This window comes from Engystomops pustulosus, chromosome 4 (assembly GCF_040894005.1).
Source record: "Engystomops pustulosus chromosome 4, aEngPut4.maternal, whole genome shotgun sequence".
In the NCBI taxonomy this organism is placed as follows: Eukaryota; Metazoa; Chordata; class Amphibia; order Anura; family Leptodactylidae; genus Engystomops; species Engystomops pustulosus.
This window is the reverse complement of record NC_092414.1, coordinates 17,180,609-17,202,753: the sequence shown is the minus strand read 5'-3', so window position 1 is coordinate 17,202,753 and position 22,145 is coordinate 17,180,609. Positions and strand designations below refer to the sequence as shown.

At 46.0% G+C, this 22,145-nt stretch overlaps 1 protein-coding gene across 1 annotated transcript in view; it reads left to right on the top strand.

Moving 5' to 3' along the window:
• The first annotated feature begins 1,756 nt into the window (after positions 1–1,756).
• PARVG (parvin gamma) overlaps positions 1,757–22,145 on the top strand; it is a 24,832-nt gene continuing 4,443 nt past the window's right edge. Inside the window, exons 1-11 of the mRNA XM_072150574.1 lie at positions 1,757–2,049; positions 4,590–4,649; positions 4,871–4,935; positions 11,115–11,217; positions 12,226–12,366; positions 17,165–17,280; positions 17,821–17,876; positions 18,879–18,898; positions 19,522–19,583; positions 20,404–20,472; positions 20,711–20,812. Coding sequence (XP_072006675.1) covers positions 4,595–4,649; positions 4,871–4,935; positions 11,115–11,217; positions 12,226–12,366; positions 17,165–17,280; positions 17,821–17,876; positions 18,879–18,898; positions 19,522–19,583; positions 20,404–20,472; positions 20,711–20,812 — 789 coding nt within the window. The 5' untranslated portion in view covers positions 1,757–2,049; positions 4,590–4,594. The remainder of the gene's footprint in view (positions 2,050–4,589; positions 4,650–4,870; positions 4,936–11,114; positions 11,218–12,225; positions 12,367–17,164; positions 17,281–17,820; positions 17,877–18,878; positions 18,899–19,521; positions 19,584–20,403; positions 20,473–20,710; positions 20,813–22,145) is intronic.

Below are 22,145 nucleotides of genomic sequence, written 5' to 3'. Positions count from 1 at the left end.
GTCACACTTTTTGGTGGTTACCATCCCTTTTGAGAGCACAGATCTTAGTGGTTACAGTCTCTCCTTGTGGGAACATCTAGTAGTGGTAACATCTTTGTAATGGCACGCATTACTGTAATGGGTACAGTTTCAGAGCGGCACCACACTTCTTGCTTGTAACCAATAAGATCTGTGCCCTCAAAAGGTTGGTAACATCTGCAAAGAATTTGTATGTTCTCTCCGTGTTTTCATGGGTTTCTTCCAGGTCTTCTGGTTTCCTCCCACACTCCAAAACATACTAGTAGGTTGATTAGATTGTGAGCCCCATTGGGGACAGGGACCGATATGACAAGCTCTGTGCAGCGCTGCAGAATATGTAGGCGCTGTATAAATAAAGAATTATTATGGTAACCGTCTCTTCCTGAAGGAACATCTCATAATTGTAACAGTCTTTGAGTAATTGCACAGAACTGGATGGGTATATTTTCTGAGCAGGGTCACACTTCTTGGTGGTTACCATCCTTTTGAGGGCACGAATCTTAGTGGTTACAGTCACTCCTTGTTGGAATAGCCCACAACTGTCAGCTCGGTCACACTTTTTGACGGTTACCCTCCTTTTGAGGGCACATATCTTACTAGTAAAGGTCTCAACCTGAGGGAGCATATCATAGTGGTAGGTATCTTTGGGCACACAATTTGATTCGTAATGTCTCATAGCTTTTTGATGGCACATATCATACTTGGTGATCACTATCTGTTAGCATGTAGCCAGAAAGCTTTGGTGTCCTATTGAGATATATATTTTGCAAGTGTTTGTGCTTTATGGTTGTAATAGTTTCACCTCAACCATCGCGTTACAAGCAGAACACAGGATTCAGCAAACCTGCCCCAGGATCTCCTTATATAATGGTTCCCTCTCTCTTGTGCTTTGGTCCCATTCCCTGTTTGATCTACGCAGAAGTCCCAGTAAATCTTCTTCATGTGACATGAAAGGAGCCTAATGTGCAAATACTAGTCAGTTACTACATCGTCAGCAAAGCCACCACAGATGTGGTTCTGTAGATACACGGAAGATACAAAATGCTCTTGTGCCTCATCAAAATGGCCGCATATCAAATAAATAGACAATTCGTTTGAGGCTTCAGTCAGTCTTTGGGAATAAATAAGTTTATTTAACACTATTTATGAAGCGGCCCATGAAAGCGACTTGTTACGCTCTGATGTAACTGAGGCTTTGGGCCTAGTCAGTTTTCAGGTTGCCTGGTAACCATGTTACATCTCAGTGACTCGTCTCAAGTTGTTGGGCCTGTCACATGTACAGAAGCCAAAAATGACTAAAAAATCGTGAATGTGGACACTGTTTAGAGGTCATGTGTGTGTGTGGGTGAGGTAAAACTGAGAGGAAATCCACCTTCCATAGTGATATATGGTCATGGTGCCTCAATGGAAGTCTTTCCTCCCCTCACCTGCCCTGACCGAATGGTGATTACTAGGAGTCCAAGTGTTTAGACCCAAAATGAACATATTTTCATCCCATATGCTATAGATGGATGATTGACTGGTACCCCCCCCCCCCACAATCAGCTGTTTAGAGTATATCTAAACTGATACACCTTGCAGTACCGTTTCTTGCCACTACTCAATTCATGGCACTGTGCTGGTACACAACATCATCAGATCTAGTAATGGCCGAGGGTCCCACCAATCAGATGTTTATAATCTGGGTCAGATAATCCAACGTATGAAATAATCCGAAATTTATCACTTTTTATTGATGCTGGTTTAAAGGAATTGGTCATAAATTCTCTTCGTCTTTACTTTGTCTTTTCTGATCTTATTTCTGGTTGACATCTGAATGGGGAAGTTTCGTGACCGAGTCTCTGTGGTCTTGTCACTTGCAGCACAGGATGAGGAAGTGACGACGTGAAGCTTAAATTCGGGTCACATTTTCATTTCCTAGATATTATAACGATAAACTGACTGAACGTTAGTCGGCCTCTGGTCGGAGAGCGAAGCAGCTGCTGAAAGACCTTGTCCCAAAGATTGATGTAGAGGTTTCGCGCCACTTAGGTAAGTGAGAATTGTCCCTAATTTTGTAAAAAAAATTGGCAAAATTAATAGGTTATGAGTTTGGAAAATATCTTATTTTCTTATTTTCAGGCTCCGCCCACTTAAAAAAAAAAATCCCTACCAAATTCTTTTTTGTCTAACCAATGTCCACATATTAGTCTATGGAGAGGAGCCAAGTAGGCCAGCTGCAGCTAACCATAAGTTTTCTAGCTTACCCCAAGTGCTTTATTTACATCAGAAGAGCTCAGTACTGCTCTATAATGTCCTACATGAGTTTACTGATGCTTCAGATTAGGTAAAAGAGGGTCATGGGACAGATTCTCCTCCAAGTTCTTTGTGGAGTGTATGGGAGGCATCACCAGCCACCAGCGCAGAGACTACTGAGAATAAAGGATGGAAAACTGCTACATAATGCAAAATACAAATATACAGTCAGTCCCCTACTTAAGAACATCTGACTTGCATACGACCCCTATTTACAAAGGGACCTCTGGATTATGGTAATTTGCTGTACTTTATTCCTAGGCTACAATAAACACCTATAACAGTTATCACAGGTGTCTGCAATGAAGATTTATTGTTAATCCTGGTTCTTGTGACAATCCAACATTTTTAAACATCCAATTGCACAGGGACAAAAATGTTTTGACTCGGGTTACAATAATAAAGTATACAGTTCCGACCTACATACAAACTCAACTTAAGAACAAACCTACAGAACATATCTTGTATGTAACCCGGGGACTGCCTATATATATATAATATATATATATATATATATATAATATATATATACATATATATATATATACATATATATATATATATATTATATATATATATATATATATATATATATATATATATATATATATATATATATATATCCTGCTAATGTTGCTTATAGAGAAAAAGTTGTGGAGAAGGTCCTCTATTTGCTATGTGCAATGTATAGGAGACATCATAGCAGCCAGTCTCCAGCCACCAGCTCTGAGACAACTGAGCATTACAGATAGAGCCTGCAGAGGGGAAAACTGCTAAGCAATATAAAAAAAACCAAATCAAATATAATTCTGCGGATTCTTCTGAGTGAGACAGTTATAGAGAAGGTCTTCTACTGTCTATGTGCAGTATATAGGAGACATTATAGCAGCTAGTCTCCAGCCATTGGCTCTGAGACAACTGAGAATTACAGATAAAGCCTGCCGAGGGGAAAACTGCTAAACATCACAGAATACAATGTCATAGAATGTTATACATGATCCTGCAGATACTTCTGATAGAAAGCCTTATGGAGAAGATCCTCTACTTTCTAAGTGCAGTGCATAGGAGACATTACAGCAGCTAGTTTCTACCCTCCAGCTCTGAGATAAGAGTATTAAGCACAGAGCCTGCAGAGGGTAAACTGCTACACAATGTAGAATGCACTGTGGGGAATTGCTCTGGTAGATGCCTTGTAGCAGTGCAGGAAGCAGGGACACACGCAGAGTTAAAGTCCAAAAATCAAGTGTTTTATTCACATTTCTTTGTCAAAACACAAATTCAGCCTTGGCTTAGGCACATACAAAATACAAAATAAACCCTGCCCGGCTGGGCACTGCCTATTACAATTTCAGATCCTCTCACTTTCTCACAGCACATATATATACATTTCTGCTAATGGCGCTTATTGAGAAAGAGTTATGGAAAAGGTCTTCTATTTTCTATGTGCAGTGTATGGGAGACATCATAGCAGATAGTCTCCACCCTCCAGCTCTGAGATAACAGAGAACTAAACATAGAGCCTACAGAGGGGAAAACTGCTATACAATGTCCAGCTAGCTGTAATAACACAGCCATAGGATTTTTGCTCTTTTATTCTATGTCCAGCCTTCACATGACACTGGTGCACATACTGGAGGGCAATTGTGAAAGATGGGTGGGGTGGTGTGAGGGGGGTCTACCTGAGTTGCCACAGAGGGACTAAATCATCCCCCGACCAGCATGTATGGACCTCATGAACAAGCAACTGATTTAAAGAGCATCTACCACCAGGATGAAAGACTGTATGCAAATGAGCCTGAGGGGCTCCAGGCTCCATTAACACTTATGGAGTCTGGAGCCCCTGAGGCTCATTTTGCATGCAGTTCTTCATCCTGGAGGTAGATGTCCCTTAAAAGAGTGCTCCATGCCAAGGGGGCGGAGCCTTATTGACTCAAGCTCCACCTCCCAGACCCTGCACTGAAGACACAGAGAGGACTCCTATACCCCAAGCTGTGATGTGACGGCAGGCTCATTTGCATACAGTCCTTCATCCTGGTGGTAGATGCCCTTTAATTAACCAAGGTGTAATACCTTATATCTCCTGCAGGAGCCCTGTGGGATAACTGAACACCTGGGTGGATTTGACTGCAGATTATCATTGATTGGCGGGAGTTACAGAATCGGCGCACGTTGCGGGGGGCTGCACATATTTTTAATTAATTACGCTTCTAAAATTAACTAGATTAGTAGATTTTATTGGACAAGTTTTTAATGGTGTAAATTCTATTTTCCAATAGAGCAAATGGATCCTGTAAGTGGAGATACCAAGGAAACCATATTTGATGAAGAAGTCACGGGTAATTTAAGGGCGAGGTCCAATAGATTATAAATTTACAAACCAATATTGATTTATAACATATTATTCAATTCGCCAACTTTTTCTAGTGCACTAAAGCCACTTTTTGGGAATATTTGATGTATTAAGCCTAAGGGGGCGTGGCTAGTTTATGGGGCGTGGCTTGTCAACAACGAGGGTTGATCAATTCTTATGACTAAATGTTTCATTACATATCTGCAGGTGAAGTGCGAAAGATTTTGCAGCCCACCTCGGAGAATGATGTGAAGCTGCAGGAGCTGAAGACGGTAGGTTGTGCATTTCACCTGTGTGACCTTCTTTTTTTTTTTTATAGGAATAACGAATGGATGTAGTTACCTCACAACAAATAGTTTATAGTTAAATAAAGCACACGACTATAATGAGTTCTTGTATCAATGTCACCATTTTTTTTCCCTGAATTGCCCCGGGATTTCGGCGCACGCGATTGGATTGTGGTGCATTGGCGCCGGCATGCACGCGACGGAAATCGGGGGCGTGGCCTTACGAAAACCCGCATTTAAAAAAAAAAAAGTGTTGCTGGACACACACTTACCTTCACCCGGCAATGGATCGTGCACTCCCGCGGATTTCAGCGCAGCAGCGACACCTGGTGGACGTCGGAGGAACTGTCTTAGTGAATCGCCGGAAGACCCGAATCCACCGCAGAGAACGCACCGATGGATCGCTGAGGTCCGCCGGAGTGCACAATTCATTGCCGGGTGACGGTAAGTGCGTGTCCAGCGACACTTTTTTTTAAAATTGCGGCGGTTTCTCCGAATCCGTCGGGTTTTCGTACGGCCACGCCCCCTGATTTCCGTCACGTGCATGCCGGCACCGATGCGCCACAATCCGATCGCGTGCGCGGAAATCCTGGGGCAAATCAGGGAAAATTGCCGCAAAACGGAAAAAATTCGGTTAACCCGTCGCAAAAACGCGAATCGGGCCTTTAGTAAATGACCCCCAATAACTTTTGACTGCAACTTTTTTTGGCAATCACACCCCCTTCAGATATCATTACCTACCAATGATGTTGATGGGTGATCAGAAGACATTTGCTAATTTCCGACTTATTATCCAGACTTCTGTTCTGCAGTTTTATCAGCGTTGTACATGATGTAGAATTTGGACAATGGAGAATTTTCGGAAAAAAAAAATGTAAATTCATCTAGAATATTATTAAAAAGGGATCGGCCTTTTATGTTCTGACAATGGCAGCTAATGAAAAGGCGGTGTCTTCAGTGCGACCTTCTGCCATAGACACGGACATGTTCTGCTCGGATCGTGCTCCGCTTTGCGCTTTGTTGCATGTTATAATAGGATGTTCTCTATTAAAGGGACGGGATGACTGCAGATGTATAATAGCTGATGGTATAATAGAAGAACAACACAGAGTTGGAAAGGTAGATTAAGGATCTGTGTACACAGATACAGGCGGTCCCCTACTTAAGGACACCCGACTTATAGACGACCCCTAGTTACAGACGGACCCCTCTGCCCACAGTGACCTCTGGTGAAGTCTCTGGATGTTACTATAGTCCCAGGCTGCAATGATCAGCTGTAAGGTGTCTGTAATAAAGCTTCATTGATAGCCCTTGGTCCCATTGCTGCAAAAAAATTAGAATTTTTTTTTTTTCTGGAGCTACAATTCTAAAATATACAGTTCCGACTTACATACAAATTCAACTTAAGTACAAACCCAAGGAACCTATCTTGTACATAGCCCAGAGACTGCCTCTACAACATTTGACTGGTAAAATCGCTCCGCCTTTAAAAATGGACAGGACCACCCACTGTGGGCGGGGTTTAACCTTTTTGAGGAGGATGTTTATAGGACATGCCTTGATTTGCTGGGATGGATTCAAAAAGTTTGTGACAGTTTTTACTATAATAAACATAAGAGGTAACAGGTTCAAATTCTTATTAACTGTTGCTGCCACCAGGTGGAGCTCACTGTGTATACAGCTTCTATCATCATCAGACTGGGGATGTTTGAATTGGGGGGCTTACCCTATGTTAAACCCTATGACTTTGGTAGCCTCCAAATTGTTATCAGCTTGACATCTTACATCCGTTATTGTGTTAGCACTTTGGCCTCGGGTTCTCTGGTGCCCCGGTCTGACCCTAAATTCCACTAGGGGATCAAATCAAAGCAATAATAATACATATCCAGCACCAGACATTATAATAGTTTTTATATATAACTATTTAGCGTTCGAAAAAGTTCCTCCACTGGGATTTCGCTAATATCCCTGGGGCCACCCATTTCAGGTTTCAGGAATTCTGGAGAATCCCAGACTTTACAGTTGATGTATTAGGAAAGTCCCACCCCTGTTTACTCCTGCTATCACTTTCTTAACAGGCGGGGTATTGCACGCCATTCCCTGCCCTTTCTTGGCAGGTGACTTGGTGAATTTACTGTATGTGACAATTAAGGACTGTCCCATTTACTTTGGGACAGTTCCCAGGTAGATAATATTGATTTATATAGGCACACTAAATGAGAACAAAACAACATGTGTAAAGTAGCAAATGAATGAAAAGTAACTTTATTGAAGTTCGGACACAAGACAAACATAAACAGGACAAGAGTATCATAAAATCATTTAAAAAGGAGTGCACCCTAGTGCACCCATATATACAAGATCCACTGGAGCCCGACACCTGATAATGTCAGGTTTAACCAGACCTGGGCCTCACATAAACCATCCCACTGAAGAATAATAAATGCGTAAACCAAGCATGCGTCTGTGGGAAAAAGGTGTTGGCAAAATAGCTGTCAGACAGTCCAGCCCGAGGATATGTAGGAATAAGAGCACAAAAGTGCATGTGAATCCTCTGCGCTGGAGTGGCTGAAAGTGGATAGCATGCCCACTAGACACCCATCTAGCCTGCAATATTTACCAGGTATGTGAGGTGGAGATGTGGACCCAGGACAAGTCGCCCCAAGCGTTCCGCCGCGTATCGCGGCTTCCTCAGGGGTCACGTATATATACGTTATATAGGCACACCACATTTTGGAGTCCGTCCTAATGTTTTGGTGGCAGCAGGATTTTAACTTGGTTAAAAATTAATTCAATGCTTCGGCACCTGCCCAACCACCCTACCTCTGCTCTGGAGCTATTGGGCCCACACCCCACCATTCTGCCTCTGCTAAGGAGATGTCAGCTCCCTGCTCCACCATGCTGCCTCTGGTCTAGAACAGTCAGCTCCCTACCCCACCATGCTGCCTCTGGTCTAGAACAGTCAGCTCCCTGCCCCACCATGCTGCCTCTGGTCTAGAACAGTCAGCTCCCTGCCCCACCATGCTGCCTCTGGTCTAGAACAGTCAGCTCCCTGCCTTACCATGCTGCCTCTGATCTAGAACAGTCAGCTCCCTTTCCTCGGCTCTGGAACAGTCAGCTCCCTGCCCCACCATGCTGCCTCTGGTCTAGAACAGTCAGCTCCCTGCCCCACCATGCTGCCTCTGGTCTAGAACAGTCAGCTCCCTGCCCCACCATGCTGCCTCTGGTCTAGAACAGTCAGCTCCCTGCCCCACCATGCTGCCTCTGGTCTAGAACAGTCAGCTCCCTGCCCCACCATGCTGCCTCTGGTCTAGAACAGTCAGTTCCCTGCCCCACAATGCTGCCTCTGGTCTAGAACAGTCAGCTCCCTGCCCCACCATGCTGCCTCTGGTCTAGAACAGTCAGCTCCCTGCCCCAACATGCTGCCTCTGGTCTAGAACAGTCAGCTCCCTGCCTCGGCTCTGGAACAGTCAGCTCCCTGCCCCACCATGCTGCCTCTGGTCTAGAACAGTCAGCTCCCTGCCCCACCATGTTGCCTCTGGTCTAGAACAGTCAGCTCCCTACCCCACCATGCTGCCTCTGGTCTAGAACAGTCAGCTCCCTGCCCCACCATGCTGCCTCTGGTCTAGAACATTCAGCTCCCTGCCTTACCATGCTGCCTCTGATCTAGAACAGTCAGCTCCCTTCCTCGGCTCTGGAACAGTCAGCTCCCTGCCCCACCATGCTGCCTCTGGTCTAGAACAGTCAGCTCCCTGCCCCACCATGCTGCCTCTGGTCTAGAACAGTCAGCTCCCTGCCCCACTATGCTGCCTCGGCTCTGGAACAGTCAGCTCCCTGCCCCACCATGCTGCCTCTGGTCTAGAACAGTCAGCTCCCTGCCCCACCATGCTGCCTCTGGTCTAGAACAGTCAGCTCCCTGCCTCACCATGCTGCCTCTGGTCTAGAACAGTCAGCTCCCTGCCTCGGCTCTGGAACAGTCAGCTCCCTGCCTCAACTCTGGAACAGTCAGCTCCCTGCCCCACCATGCTGCCTCTGGTCCAGAACAGTCAGCTCCCTGCCTCACCATGCTGCCTCTGGTCTAGAACAGTCAGCTCCCTGCCTCAACTCTGGAACAGTCAGCTCCCTGCCCCACCATGCTGCCTCTGGTCTAGAACAGTCAGCTCCCTGCCTCACCATGCTGCCTCTGGTCTAGAACAGTCAGCTCCCTGCCTTACCATGCTGCCTCTGATCTAGAACAGTCAGCTCCCTGCCTCGGCTCTGGAACAGTCAGCTCCCTGCCTCGGCTCTGGAACAGTCAGCTCCCTGCCCCACCATGCTGCCTCTGGTCCAGAACAGTCAGCTCCCTGCCTCACCATGCTGCCTCTGGTCTAGAACAGTCAGCTCCCTGCCTCACCATGCTGCCTCTGGTCTAGAACAGTCAGCTCCCTGCCTCACCATGCTGCCTCTGGTCTAGAACAGTCAGCTCCCTGCCTTACCATGCTGCCTCTGCTCTAGAACAGTCAGCTCCCTGCTCCACCATGCTGCCTCTGATCTAGAACAGTCAGCTCCCTGCCTCGGCTCTGGAACAGTCAGCTCCCTGCCTCGGCTCTGGATCAGTCAGCTCCCTGCCCCACCATGCTGCCTCTGGTCTAGAACAGTCAGCTCCCTGCCTCGGCTCTGGAACAGTCAGCTCCCTGCCTCGGCTCTGGAACAGTCAGCTCCCTGCCCCACCATGCTGCCTCTGGTCTAGAACAGCCAGCTCCCTGCCCCACCGTGCTGCCTCTGCTTTGGAACAGTCAGCTCCCTGCCTCACTGTGCTGCCTCTGCTCTGGAACAGTCAGCTCCCTGCCTCACCATGCTGCCTCTGGTCTAGAACAGTCAGCTCCCTGCCCCACCATGCTGCCTCTGCTCTGGAACAGTCAGCTCCCTGCCTCACCGTGCTGCCTCTGCTCTGGAACAGTCAGCTCCCTGCCTCACCGTGCTGCCTCTGCTCTGGAACAGTCAGCTCCCTGCCTCACCGTGCTGCCTCTGCTCTGGAACAGTCAGCTCCCTGCCCCACCATGCTGCCTCTGGTCTAGAACAGTCAGCTCCCTGCCCCACCGTGCTGCCTCTGCTTTGGAACAGTCAGCTCCCTGCCTCACCGTGCTGCCTCTGCTTTGGAACAGTCAGCTCCCTGCCTCACCGTGCTGCCTCTGCCCTGGAACAGTCAGCTCCCTGCCCCACCATGCTGCCTCTGGTCTAGAACAGTCAGCTCCCTGCCTCACCATGCTGCCTCTGGTCTAGAAGAGTCAGCTCCCTGCCCCACCATGCTGCCTCTGCTCTGGAACAGTCAGCTCCCTGCCTCACCGTGCTGCCTCTGCTCTGGAACAGTCAGCTCCCTGCCTCACCGTGCTGCCTCTGCTCCAGGCAGCATGCTGGGCTTGGTCCTTGTCCCTCTATTCTGCCTCTGCTCTGAAGCTGTCAGCTTCCTGGCACACCATGATGCCTTCGGTCTGGAGCTGCTGGGTAGCCGCCCCTCCATTCTGTCTCTGCTCTGGAGCCCACCATTCTCTGAGGCTAGTAGGTTAGAAGTGATGACACCATCTTACTTTCTGGCTAGAGAACTGCACACAGCAGTGGCAGAGAAAGAAGAGAAGAGGGGTTGCTGTGGGTGACCCAGCAGAGGTAAGTGTAAGGTTTATTTATTTTGGCCGGAGGCGGCCAAAATACTGGCTAACATGTTGGTCCTCAATCAGAAGAGGGGGTGTTAGGTTTCTAGACCACCATAGGGGATGCAGTGAAGCATGCGACCACTTCTGTCGGTAAAAGTTAGACGGTATGGTATAAGCCAGTGGTGGCGAACCTATGGCACTGGCGCCAGACATGACACTCAGAGACCTCTCTGTGGGCACGCGGGCTGTCTCCCAGGCACAGAGTTTGCCAGATGTGGCATATTTCTGCACTCTCAATTCCTGTCAAAGAGTGAGAAGGTGTGGACAGGGTCGAATCGGAGCTTAAAGATTCTGGTAGCAATAAGTTTGTTACTGCCTATAATGCCGTGTTGGCACTTTGGGAAAAACTAGTGTGTTTTAGGTCTCATTTTGGGCACTCGATCTCTAAAAGGCTCACCATCCCTAGTATAGGCACTCGAGGGTCTCTTCCATCTTCTTCGTTTCTGTCGCTGATGTTTCCCTTCCACTTTTCAGTTCCTGATTGACTGGATAAACCATGAGTTAAAGCAGGAGCACATCGTGGTGAAGAGCCTGGAGGAGGACCTCTTTGATGGCTTAATTCTGCATCACCTTTTACGTAAGTTATTTTGGCAGCCGGTTAGTGTCTGCCATCGATCAAGTGTCTCAAGCTGTTGATGTAGATGAAGTGAAGGACTTGGCTGAGACCTCCATCTCCGCGTTGTTTACCATGTACGATATGCGCTCTACATTCGCTTTTCATTACAGCGAGGGCTACGTCTTTATTTTTAGCTTTCTATCTGTCACTTACAAGATGTCATTTTCTACACTTCTTCTTTGTATATGATACCCTCAAAACTGTACACATATATGGTCCCTATCTCCTATGGAGCTCAAAATCTCATGGAAACCATGTTTGATCCCATATTCAATGACACAGGGGCTCATTTACTAAGGGTCCGTCAGACACACTTTCGTCGGGTTTCCTGAATTTTTCCGTTTTGCGGCGAATTGGCACAGGATTTTGGCACAAGTGATCGGATTTTGGCGCATCGGCGCCGTCTTGGACGCGACAGAAATCAGGGGGCGTGGCCGTCGGACCACCCGACGGATGCGGACAAACCGCGAAATTTAAAAAAGGTTCAAGCACTCACATGCACCAGGAAGAAGCTGGTGAACTCCGGCGGACCTCGGCGCAGCAGCAATTCTTAGTGAATTGCACCGGACCCGAATCCACGTCGGACAACGCACCGCGGGATCGCGACGGGACTGGGTAAGTAAATCTGCCCCACAGTCTTGAATTTCAGGTGCTGCCCCAGGACACCTGATTCATGTCCAAAGGTCACAGATACTTTAGAAGAGAATGGAGCAGTAGAGAACAGTCAGCTCCCTGCTCCACCATTCTCTCCTAGACCACATCATTGGTGGCCTTCTGCAGACATATATGGTGACATTACTCCATAGATCATCGGTTAGGAAGTATCAAAGGATTATGGAAGGATAGCTTAGGATGTTACCAGTGGATCTACCTCAATAGGTAGATTCCTAATGGTAGGTTTACTTTGAAGCAGGTGTAGCCAAAAGGAAACCTGACCATCTGCAATGACTATGACTTCTTTCTTCGTAGAGAAAATTGCAAAGGTGAAGATCGAAGTGGAGGAAATCACGTTATCTGTCGTCAACCAAAGACGGAAGCTGGGATTGATACTGGATGCTGTGTCTTCCTGCATGCAACTTGAGGAGGACCACATGCAGTGGGACCTGAACTGTAAGAGCCATGAACAATGTTGTATCTTCCTGGAAAACAGTTCTGTCTTGCCTTTACTTTTCAGGTCTCCCTATTGATTTCTAAAAGAAGTTACAGTAGTTTCTTCCTCCTCCTCTGCTGACATTACTTATCATACATATTGGGGATCATTTATTAAGGGTTGCGCTGCTCACTTTTGTCGGACTTTGCACCATTGGGGATTACACGGCTTGGACAGGTATTTAACAAGTGTCTGCGCTGGGATTTTGGCACATGCAATGGTTTTTTTGGTGCAGCCATGCGACACAAATTGGGGGGCCGGTTGTTGGACGATCCGACTGATTCATACTGAGAGCGGGATTTAACTTTCAAATTGTGTCGCAAGCCCAAGCACTTACATGCACCAGGAAGAAGAAGGTGAACTCCGGGGACCTGAGCGGGGAAACGACACATGCAGAATATCGGGTGCACGATCTTAGTGAATCGCGGCACAGTGCATGATCATCGGACAATACACTTTAGGTGATCTCTGATGTAAATGTGCCCCATTAGGTTGTGTGGCCTAGATCTCTTATTGGTAGATACATTTTTGGCTACTGGTGGTGCAAGAAAATTGGGATTCTTATAGTGACCAGTTGATGAAAACGAAGCCCGCCTACTAGTGACCATTAGTATTTGACCGATGGTCTCTAAGATATTAAATAAAACGTGGAACCAAATCATGGTTGGATCCTAGCAACATAACTCCCCAGATTTAGCGGGACAGTCCTGGATTTTGGGGTCTGTCCCCCAAAAATACTGGTGCAAGAAAAGTAGGATTCTAAGGGTGACCAGTTGATAAAAACGAAGTCCATCCACTAGTGACTGTTAGTATTTGACCGATAATGGTAAACATGGAACCAAATCACGGTTAGATCCTAGCGACATACCTCCCCAGATTAGGTGGGACAGTCCTAGATTTTGGGGTTTGACCCAGCTGGGAGGTGGGAGCTATGTATCCAAATCGTTACTTCCTTGCCATCTATAAAAATTGAGAGGAGTAAGAAACAGAACAGGGCTGTGGCATTCCGGAGTTAAAAAACCTTCAGATTTCTTTTGGAACAGAGGAGTCGGGAAGAAGTGCGTCCTGTGCCTTCGCACAGTGCTCCCGTTTTCTATGGAAATAGAACAGAAAGCGGAGCTGAGCTATGGCTGCAATATGTTATTACGGAGGTAGAACTGCTTGTTCTTTCCTCGAATATCCAGTGGATAAAAGCAGTGCCCATTGTGCCGCCGTGGGGCTGTAATAATATTTATTGTACACTCCGGCTACATCAGAATCCAGCAGTTTCCCACATAAAGTCCCGTTAATTGCTGGTGTACGTATGGTGAGGCGGAAATCGAGGGACATGAAAGTGATATCGGAAATAAACAGAGACTAGGTGATGAATCTCTGTATATTCCTGGGGCTTTATAACATACATTACAAGGCTGCCGCCCACCACGGCCCTTCTTGTGTCTGGTATTGTTTATTGGACAGAACACCAAGTGTTCAATATTTTTGCAATTTAAAGATTCTATTCCTAGATCTCACTGATCCTATATGATGAGTGAGTCCTGAAGAAGCTCACCCGTTCTCCAGCAGGTGTGGAGCCACTGCCAGGAGTAATCCACTGGTATTCAACCTTTAACCTCCAAATGGGATTTGGACTGAATTACCAGGTCACCACCTCTTGGAGTAGACTCCGTTCAGTGATGGATGAACCATAGTTGGGGGCATAGTTATGAAGGATGTAGTCAGATAACATGCCATGGTCAGGGTGAAATCTAAAGAAGTCATCCTGTGGAAGGCAGGCCATGCTGAGTCATAATAGTAAATGAATTACTAATAAACTAGAAACCTCATTGCTCAGGCACATTCATATAGGGTTAGGTACCTTAACCAACACTGGTTAGATTGTGATATGTGTAAAATAATGCACACTAGTAAACTAGGAACCTTATTGGTCAGACACATTCATATAGGGTTAGGTACCTTAAACAACATTATTGCTCAGGCACATTCTTAATGGGTTTGGTGCCTTAACCAACACTGGTTAGTTTGTGATATGTGTAAATTAATGCACACTAGTAAACTAGGAACCTTATTGCTGTGACACATTTCTATAGGGTTAGGTGCCAAACTCTGGTTATCTTGTAATATGTGCAAATTAATATACACATTTCTATACGGTTAGGTTAGGTATCTTAAACAACTTTGTCAGGCACATTCCTGTGTGGTTAGGTGCCTTAAGCTACCCTGGTTAGCCTGTGATATGTGCATGTGAATGCAAACTAGTACAGTAGTAAACTAGGAACCTTATTACATAGACACGTTCCCATGGGGGTAGGTGCCTTAAACAATCCTGGTTAGCTTGTGATGTGTGCAAAATAATGCACAGTAGTAAATTAGAAACCTTATTACTCAGGCACATTCCCAAGGGGTTAGGTGCCTTAAACAACCCTAAGTAACTTCTGATACGTGCAAATTAGTTCACACTAGCAAACTAGGAACTTCATTGTTCTGGCACATTACCATGGGGTTAGGTGCCTTATATAACCCTGGTTAGCTTGTGATATGTGTAAATGAATTCCCATTCTTAAACTAGGAATCTTATTGGTCAGACACATTCCTATAGGGTTAGGTTCCTTTATTGCTCAGGCACATTCCCATGGGCTTAGGTACCTTAGAAATCCTGGTTAGCTTGTAATATGTGCATATCAATGTAAACTAGGAACTCTATTGCTCAGGCACATTCCAATGGGTTTAGGTGCCTTAAATTACCTGGTTTATATTGTGATATGTGCAAAAAATTGTAATACACAGTAGTAAACTGGGAACCTTATGACTTAGGCACATTCCCATGGGGTTAGGTGCGTTACACAACCTTGGTTAGCTTGTAATATGTGCATATCAATGCAAACTAGGAACTTTATTGCTCAGGCACATTTCCATGGGGTTAGGTTCCATAAACAACCTGGGTAGCTTGTGACATGTACAAATTAATGCACAGTAGTAAACTAGGAACCTTATTGCTTAGGTACAGTCCTATGGGTACAGTCCTATGCATGCAGGCGAGGTCATTTGTGCAATTTGGAGAGGAATATTTGCATAAGCCACACCCTCAAAGGTTCATTTTTGAAAACTAGCTTCTTTTACCTTAAAAAGCACCAGCACTATCTATAGGTGGCTTGTGGTACTACAACTGAGTCCATTTCATTACAACAGACCAGACATAATGGGGCTCATTTACTTACCCGTCCGCTGGAGTTCATTGTCCGCCGATAATGCACTGTGCCGCGATTTACTAAGATCGTGCGCCCGATATCCTGCATGTGTCACTTCCCCGCTCAGGTCCACTGGAGTTCACCTTCTTCTTCCTGGTGCATGTAAGTGCTTAGACTTGCGACACAATTTGAAAGTTAAACCCCGCGTTCAGCCCGAATCAGTCGGATCGTGGCAGGCATGGTACTGAAGTGTGTTTTTCACTAATCTGAAATCTACAGCCACCACTAGGGGGAGCTCATATCAAACAGATTTCCACAGCTACCATAGAGTTCATACTAGCTGTCCAATTCCATACAGAGTGAGCTCCCCCTAGTGGTGCCTGGATGTCTCCACAATTTCTACTTCTAAACCCAGAAACTTCTTCAAATGGCGTTTTTATATGTTATGTAATAGTTTCCCCGTCGTAGCGAGACCGGTCGGGCGGCAAACATTTAGTGAAATGTTGTCTTTCAAAATCCAGACGAGCAGAAATGAACATGTCACCGCGGAAAGACGCATGAGAGATGAATCAAAATCCAGATCAACAGATGGCTCACTTCACCCGATAATACGAGCGCCGTCACATCACAGCGAGCGCAATAAGATAACAAAAAAAGAGCAGGGGATATTATACAATGGAACGGCGGATAATTATAGTTTCCCTGACAACCGTGTGGCCTCCACGTCAGCCCCCAGTGATACTCGACTCAAAAATATTGTGAAAGGAAGACAAAAATATCGTCCTCCAAACTAAACAAATCCTGCTGTTACTTTGTATGTGAGTGTCAGTCTAAACTGCAGCTCTGGAATTATATTCACGGAATCGGAAGCTCAACATGAACACAATGGGGGTCATTTACTAAGGGCCCGATTTGCGTTTTCCCGACGTGTTACCCGAATATTTCCGATTTGCACCGATTTTCCCTGTATTGCCCCGGGATTTTGGCGCATGCGATCGGATTTTGGCGCATCGGGACCCGCGCTTACCTTCACCAGGTATAGGCCGGTGTACTTCAGGGCATTCCAGCGGGCCTCGGGGAACTTCAGCGCAGAAGCAACACCTGGTGGACGGCGGAGGAACTACCTAAGTGAATCGCCGGAAGACCTGAATCCACCGCACAAAAATCACCGTTGGATCGCGGATGGGCCCCATTGGGGCAGATTTACTTACCCGGTCCTGTCGCGAGTTCCAGAATAGTTAATATTAGTAAGAGTGGAAACCCCCTTTAAGCTACTTCTTCCAATAATGATTCTGGAGACTCTTCTCATAACGATGGACATAACCTCTGTTATTCCTCTTGGAAATTCATGACTACATTGACAGATGGGTGTGACCAGTCAGAGGGGGCGTGTCTCTTCACACTCCAATCAGAGCTGACAGTGTCCGCCTGTGCCAAGACACAACTTCTTTTCATAAAATTCATTTGATTCCGAAATTTCCAGTAGGAATAACAGAGGAACTGCCCTTTGAATCCCAAAGCTTTATTGCTATGAGACAGAGGCTATATATGTTCATGTATTCCTTTCTTCTAGTGATCCACAGTAAGGACCTTCTTGCCACGTTACATCTGCTTGTTGCCCTTGCCCGTCACTTTAAGCCTGACCTACCCCTTCCTGAGAATGTATCTGTGGAAGTGGTGGTCATGGAGGTAAGTCATCAAATATTTGGGAGCGCATCAATTTTGGGATGTAGAGTTTTTAAATTAACTCGTAAAAGGGGCGTGTACAGCCTCACTGATTGGACAAAGAAGGATTATGCATGGATACACCTAGTAGTAGTCAATTTATATACATATTTCTGACTAGACCAATACTTGTCACGTAGTGAGCTCCCTCTAGTGGTGTCAGCAGGTAGCCAAAATTAGATGTTTTTTGGAAGCGGTTTTTGTAGGATTATGATATTGATGACTTATCCTGAGTCTTGTCCCACCACAAGTGATAGGTCCTGCCTAGACTGCAGCTAAAGGGGTCCTGTTTCCCAGAAACAGCGCCACACCTGGTCATAATCACTATACATACACAACTTGTGTTACCATGTGGTGGTAGTTAGCCGGCACTTTAAAGGTCATGTTTTAGTAAGGATCCCGCGTGTCACTGACTATGGCGTTTTCTTCCTGAGCCAATTAAATCTGACATTTTCTTTGGCTGACACTGAGCGGACTGATGCATTCTGTCCAATATCATCATAGCCAACAAAAACCGGGATGAAGACCGGAAAAGCCATAGAATTTATTACCAGATCCAGGTGAGAACTATTTCATTATGTATCTTGTAGATGTTCTATCTATTTATCTATCTATCTATCTATCTATCTATCTATCTCATATCTATCTATCTATCTATCTATCTATCTATCTATCTATCTATCATGTTACTAGTTGAATGAAGGGATGTGAAGCTGTTTAATGCAGAGAGCACAGCAGTGTGAGGACATGCCTCCAGTACAATCCTGGAAAAAAAACACATATTTGCTGCTACTAACAACCTAGACAAAGGTGTGATTACGCAGCTCTCCAGGGACAATACCTAACACTGTGACTGCAGAGAGCACAGCAGTGCGAGGACATGCCCCCACTACAGTCCTGAAACCTAAAATGTTATATCACAGTCCTGCTGCTAATAACAAGACTCAAAGGTATACAAAAGTATAATTAAAAATCTCTTGAGGGACAATACCTAACACTGGCTGCAGAAATCACAGAGCACAGCAGTGTGAGGACCCCCCCCCCCAGTTCTATCCTGGAATATAAACCCACATTTCACGATCCTGATTACACATGTCTCCAGGGACAATACCTAATCCTAGCTGCACAGAGCACAGCAGTGTGAGGACACGGCCCCAGTACAATCCTGGAATATAAATCCATATATCACAATCCTGCTGCTACTAACAACATACACAGATGTCTGATTACACATTTCTCCAGGGACAATACCCAACACTGGCTGCAGAGAGCACAGAACACAGCAGTGTGAGGACACACCCCCAATAGAATCCTGGAATATAAACTCCTTTTTCACAGTCCTGCTGCTACTAGTAACATACACAAAGGTCTGATTACACATTTCTCCAGGGACAATACCTAACACTGTCCGCTTTCTGCATGGTCACACCTGCTGACAGTTTCCCATCAAGGTAAACTAATAACTTGCACTATTTTGTGATCCTTGTATCCCTGTGATGACTGATGATTTCCCCTTGTTTGTTCCCCTCCTGTCCCGGGCTCTGCCCCCGTCCTGATGTCAGCGAGGAGAACGCGGCCCCCAGTAAGTGATATGATGTTTAATTCATGGCCCCCGCTTCTTCTCCCTGCCAGCAGCCACATTGGATAGAACGAAATGCATTGACCCTGCAGGATGGAGCGGCGTCTCGTTGTCGAAATGCCGGACCGGTCCACAGTTGCCATGGCGACGCCGGGGGATGCTAAAAAAATGCAGTTTCAGGATGGAGCGGAATAGACAATAATTGACAAGGATGTGAGAGGGAGCGGAGGACATATTTAACCTGTCAGGCTGCCATGTCTCTCCGCTTCGAGGACATCTCCGAGCGTAGGACAAGAATTTTTGGAAATTTTAGAAACATCATTGATGGACAGATGTAGCAGAGCTGATTGTGTTATTTAAAAGGATAGTCATATTCTGATTCAACCCGCAATGCCAATCACAGCCACTATACAATTTGCGGCGCTGTTTGCGGTTCTCAATGCCTCGTCCCAAATTTGTGGCCTCTTCCGAACAGCTGATGAGCATTGACTCGCCCCGATTATGATGATGTGACACAGCCATCTTACTCGTAAAGAGATGTACCGAAAAAATGCTCCCATTCAGTGACAGCAAGCAGTGGTCTTGACACATAAGTAAAGCTATATTTTGTTTTTTTTTCTTTATAGAGAAAGACGGATTTGATCAACTTTTTGAACTCAATCCGGATAAAGTAGAGGATGTTAAACAGGTAAAATTCACACCAATCTCTAACCTTGGGGGGGCTAGTCCTTACACTGCTGTGCTCTGAGCTCTCTGAAATGCTCCACAGACCCTCCCTTCCGTGTATAAGGAGTAGCGGGCATCTGGCTGAGTACTTCAGTACTCAGTCTGGAAAAAGTAGATGATGTAAAGCTGTTCAACTTCACAACGATCACTAGTCTTTGGGTGTGCCCTCACACTGCTGTGCTCTGAGCTCTGTGTTCTAAAACACTCCACAGCACCTCCCTTCTGTGTACAAGGTGTGGCAGGCAACTGGATGAGTACTTCAGTACTGAATCCGGAAAAAGTATATGATGTAAAACTGTTCAACTTCACAACGATCACTAGTCTTTGGGTGTGCACTCACACTGCTGTGCTCTGAGCTCTCTGTTCTAAAACGCTCCACAGCACCTCCCTTCTGTGTACAAGGTGTAGCAGGCAACTGGATGAGTACTTCAGTACTCAATGCGAAAACAATAGATGGAGTAAAACAGGTAGAATTCATACCAATCACTAACCTTGGGGGGCTAGTCCTTACACTGCTGTGCTCTGAGCTCTCTGAAACTCTCCACAACCCCTCCCTTCTCTTTAAAAGTGAAGCAGTCATTGGGTTGAGTACAACACCAGTCATTTAGAGTCTATGGGCTGTGGAAAAGCTCAAGGTAAAAAGTGCTAAGAGCACAGCAGTGTGAGGACACCCCCATCAGCACACCTATAACTATACCTAAGCCAACACTTTAGTAAGTATATTAGTGCTCTATAAGTAAGGGCTGGTCATTGTAATATCACATGACTTCCTTTGCTTTCAGGTAATGCTGAACTTTGTGAACAAGCAGCTGGTGAACTTGAGTCTCACGGTGACAGATCTGGACACTCAGGTATTGGTTAGCAATTAACTAATTCAACGTTTTCCATTTTCAATCCAAACTTTTGTGCCGTACCATGGTCATACGGCTCTGATCCACCGCTCCAAAACTCCTGCATTGAAATATCAAACGATATCTAACGATAAAACAATGTTGACTCGCAGCCACCACTAGGGGGAGCTGATGAGTCCAGTGCATACAGTTTTACTATTGACTATTAGATTATACCTGCAGCCATCTTTTCCTGCAGTTTGCCGATGGGGTTATCCTCCTGCTGTTGATCGGACAACTTGAAGGCTTCTTCGTCAACCTGTCTTCCTTCTTCCTGACGCCCACATCATACGAGGACAAGGTACAGCGTTTGCGTTTCACCCTTATTTTTGTGGAAAGGGATTTTGAAATGCATTATATGACTGCATATTGTGTGGTTTTATTAAATCTATTTAAAGGGGGTGGTAGATTTTTTGGGAAAAAAACAAACTATGCTAACATCCCAGTTCCAGTGCCTTTGCTCTGGTCCCTTTGCACTGAAGCTCTAACATTGGACTCATTGGGGGTCATTTACTAAGGGCCGGATTCGCGTTTTCCCGACGTGTTACCCGAATATTACCGATTTGCGCCGATTTCCCCTGAATTGCCCCGGGATTTTGGTGCACGCGATCGGATTGTGGCACATCGGCGCTGGCATACACGCGACGGAAATCGGGGGGCGTGGCCGAATGAAAACCTGACGGATTCGGAAAAATCGCTGCATTTAAAAAAAAAAAAGTGTCGCGGAGCTTGCACTTACCTTCACTCAGCCCGGCTCAGTGTACTCCAGTGCGTTCTGGGGAAGTTCAGCACAGCAGCGCCACCTGGTGGACGTCGGAGGAACTGCCTTAATACATCCCGTCCGGACCCAAATCCAGCGCAGAGAACACGCCGCTGGATCGCGAATGGACCGGGTAAGTAAATCTGCCCCATTGTACATTAACACCTGAGCCAATGACAGACCTTGGTGGTCACACGTGGTCATGCAGAAACCAAGTTTGGAGACTGGGGGCGTATGGGGAGGTGAGTTTTTTTTAATATAAATTTTAATTTTCAAAATAAAAACCTGTGGCGTTTAAAAAAAAATCTTGCAAATCCCTTTAAGCACAGGGACCCAGCATCTAAAACTGATGAAGGGATCTACTTTTAACATCTGAGAAAACATGGCTCCTCAAAGAGGTACAGGACATACGCTGATACCTACATTAGGTTTGGGGCTCTATCTCAAGTGACCTCCCAAGTTTTCACCCTTTAACCCCCCCTAAAGGAATCCAGACTTTGCTACAGGGAGGTCACCAGGTCGCTACCTCTTGAAATAGTCCATGTGTAGATGATGGGTCGCCTAGGGTTTACACAAACCGTATGAAGCACCAAGGAACAGTCAGAAGAAAAGCTAAGTACAAGCCGAGGTTAGGGCAGGCGGAGTATTGCAAAGTGGAGAATTAGGATGGGCAGCAGAAGGGCAAAGACAAGTAACCAGTGTAAAGTCAGAAGTCAGAGTGAAGGAACGCAGAAACCTTTACAGGAATAGGCACGGTATGAACCTTCCTGCTCAGGCACCTTCCTGTGGGGGAGGTGCCTTAGACAACCAGGCACAGAGAGGTATTGGTTAAAGACCCAAACTATAGGTGCACACTGAACTAGAGCAGCACAAG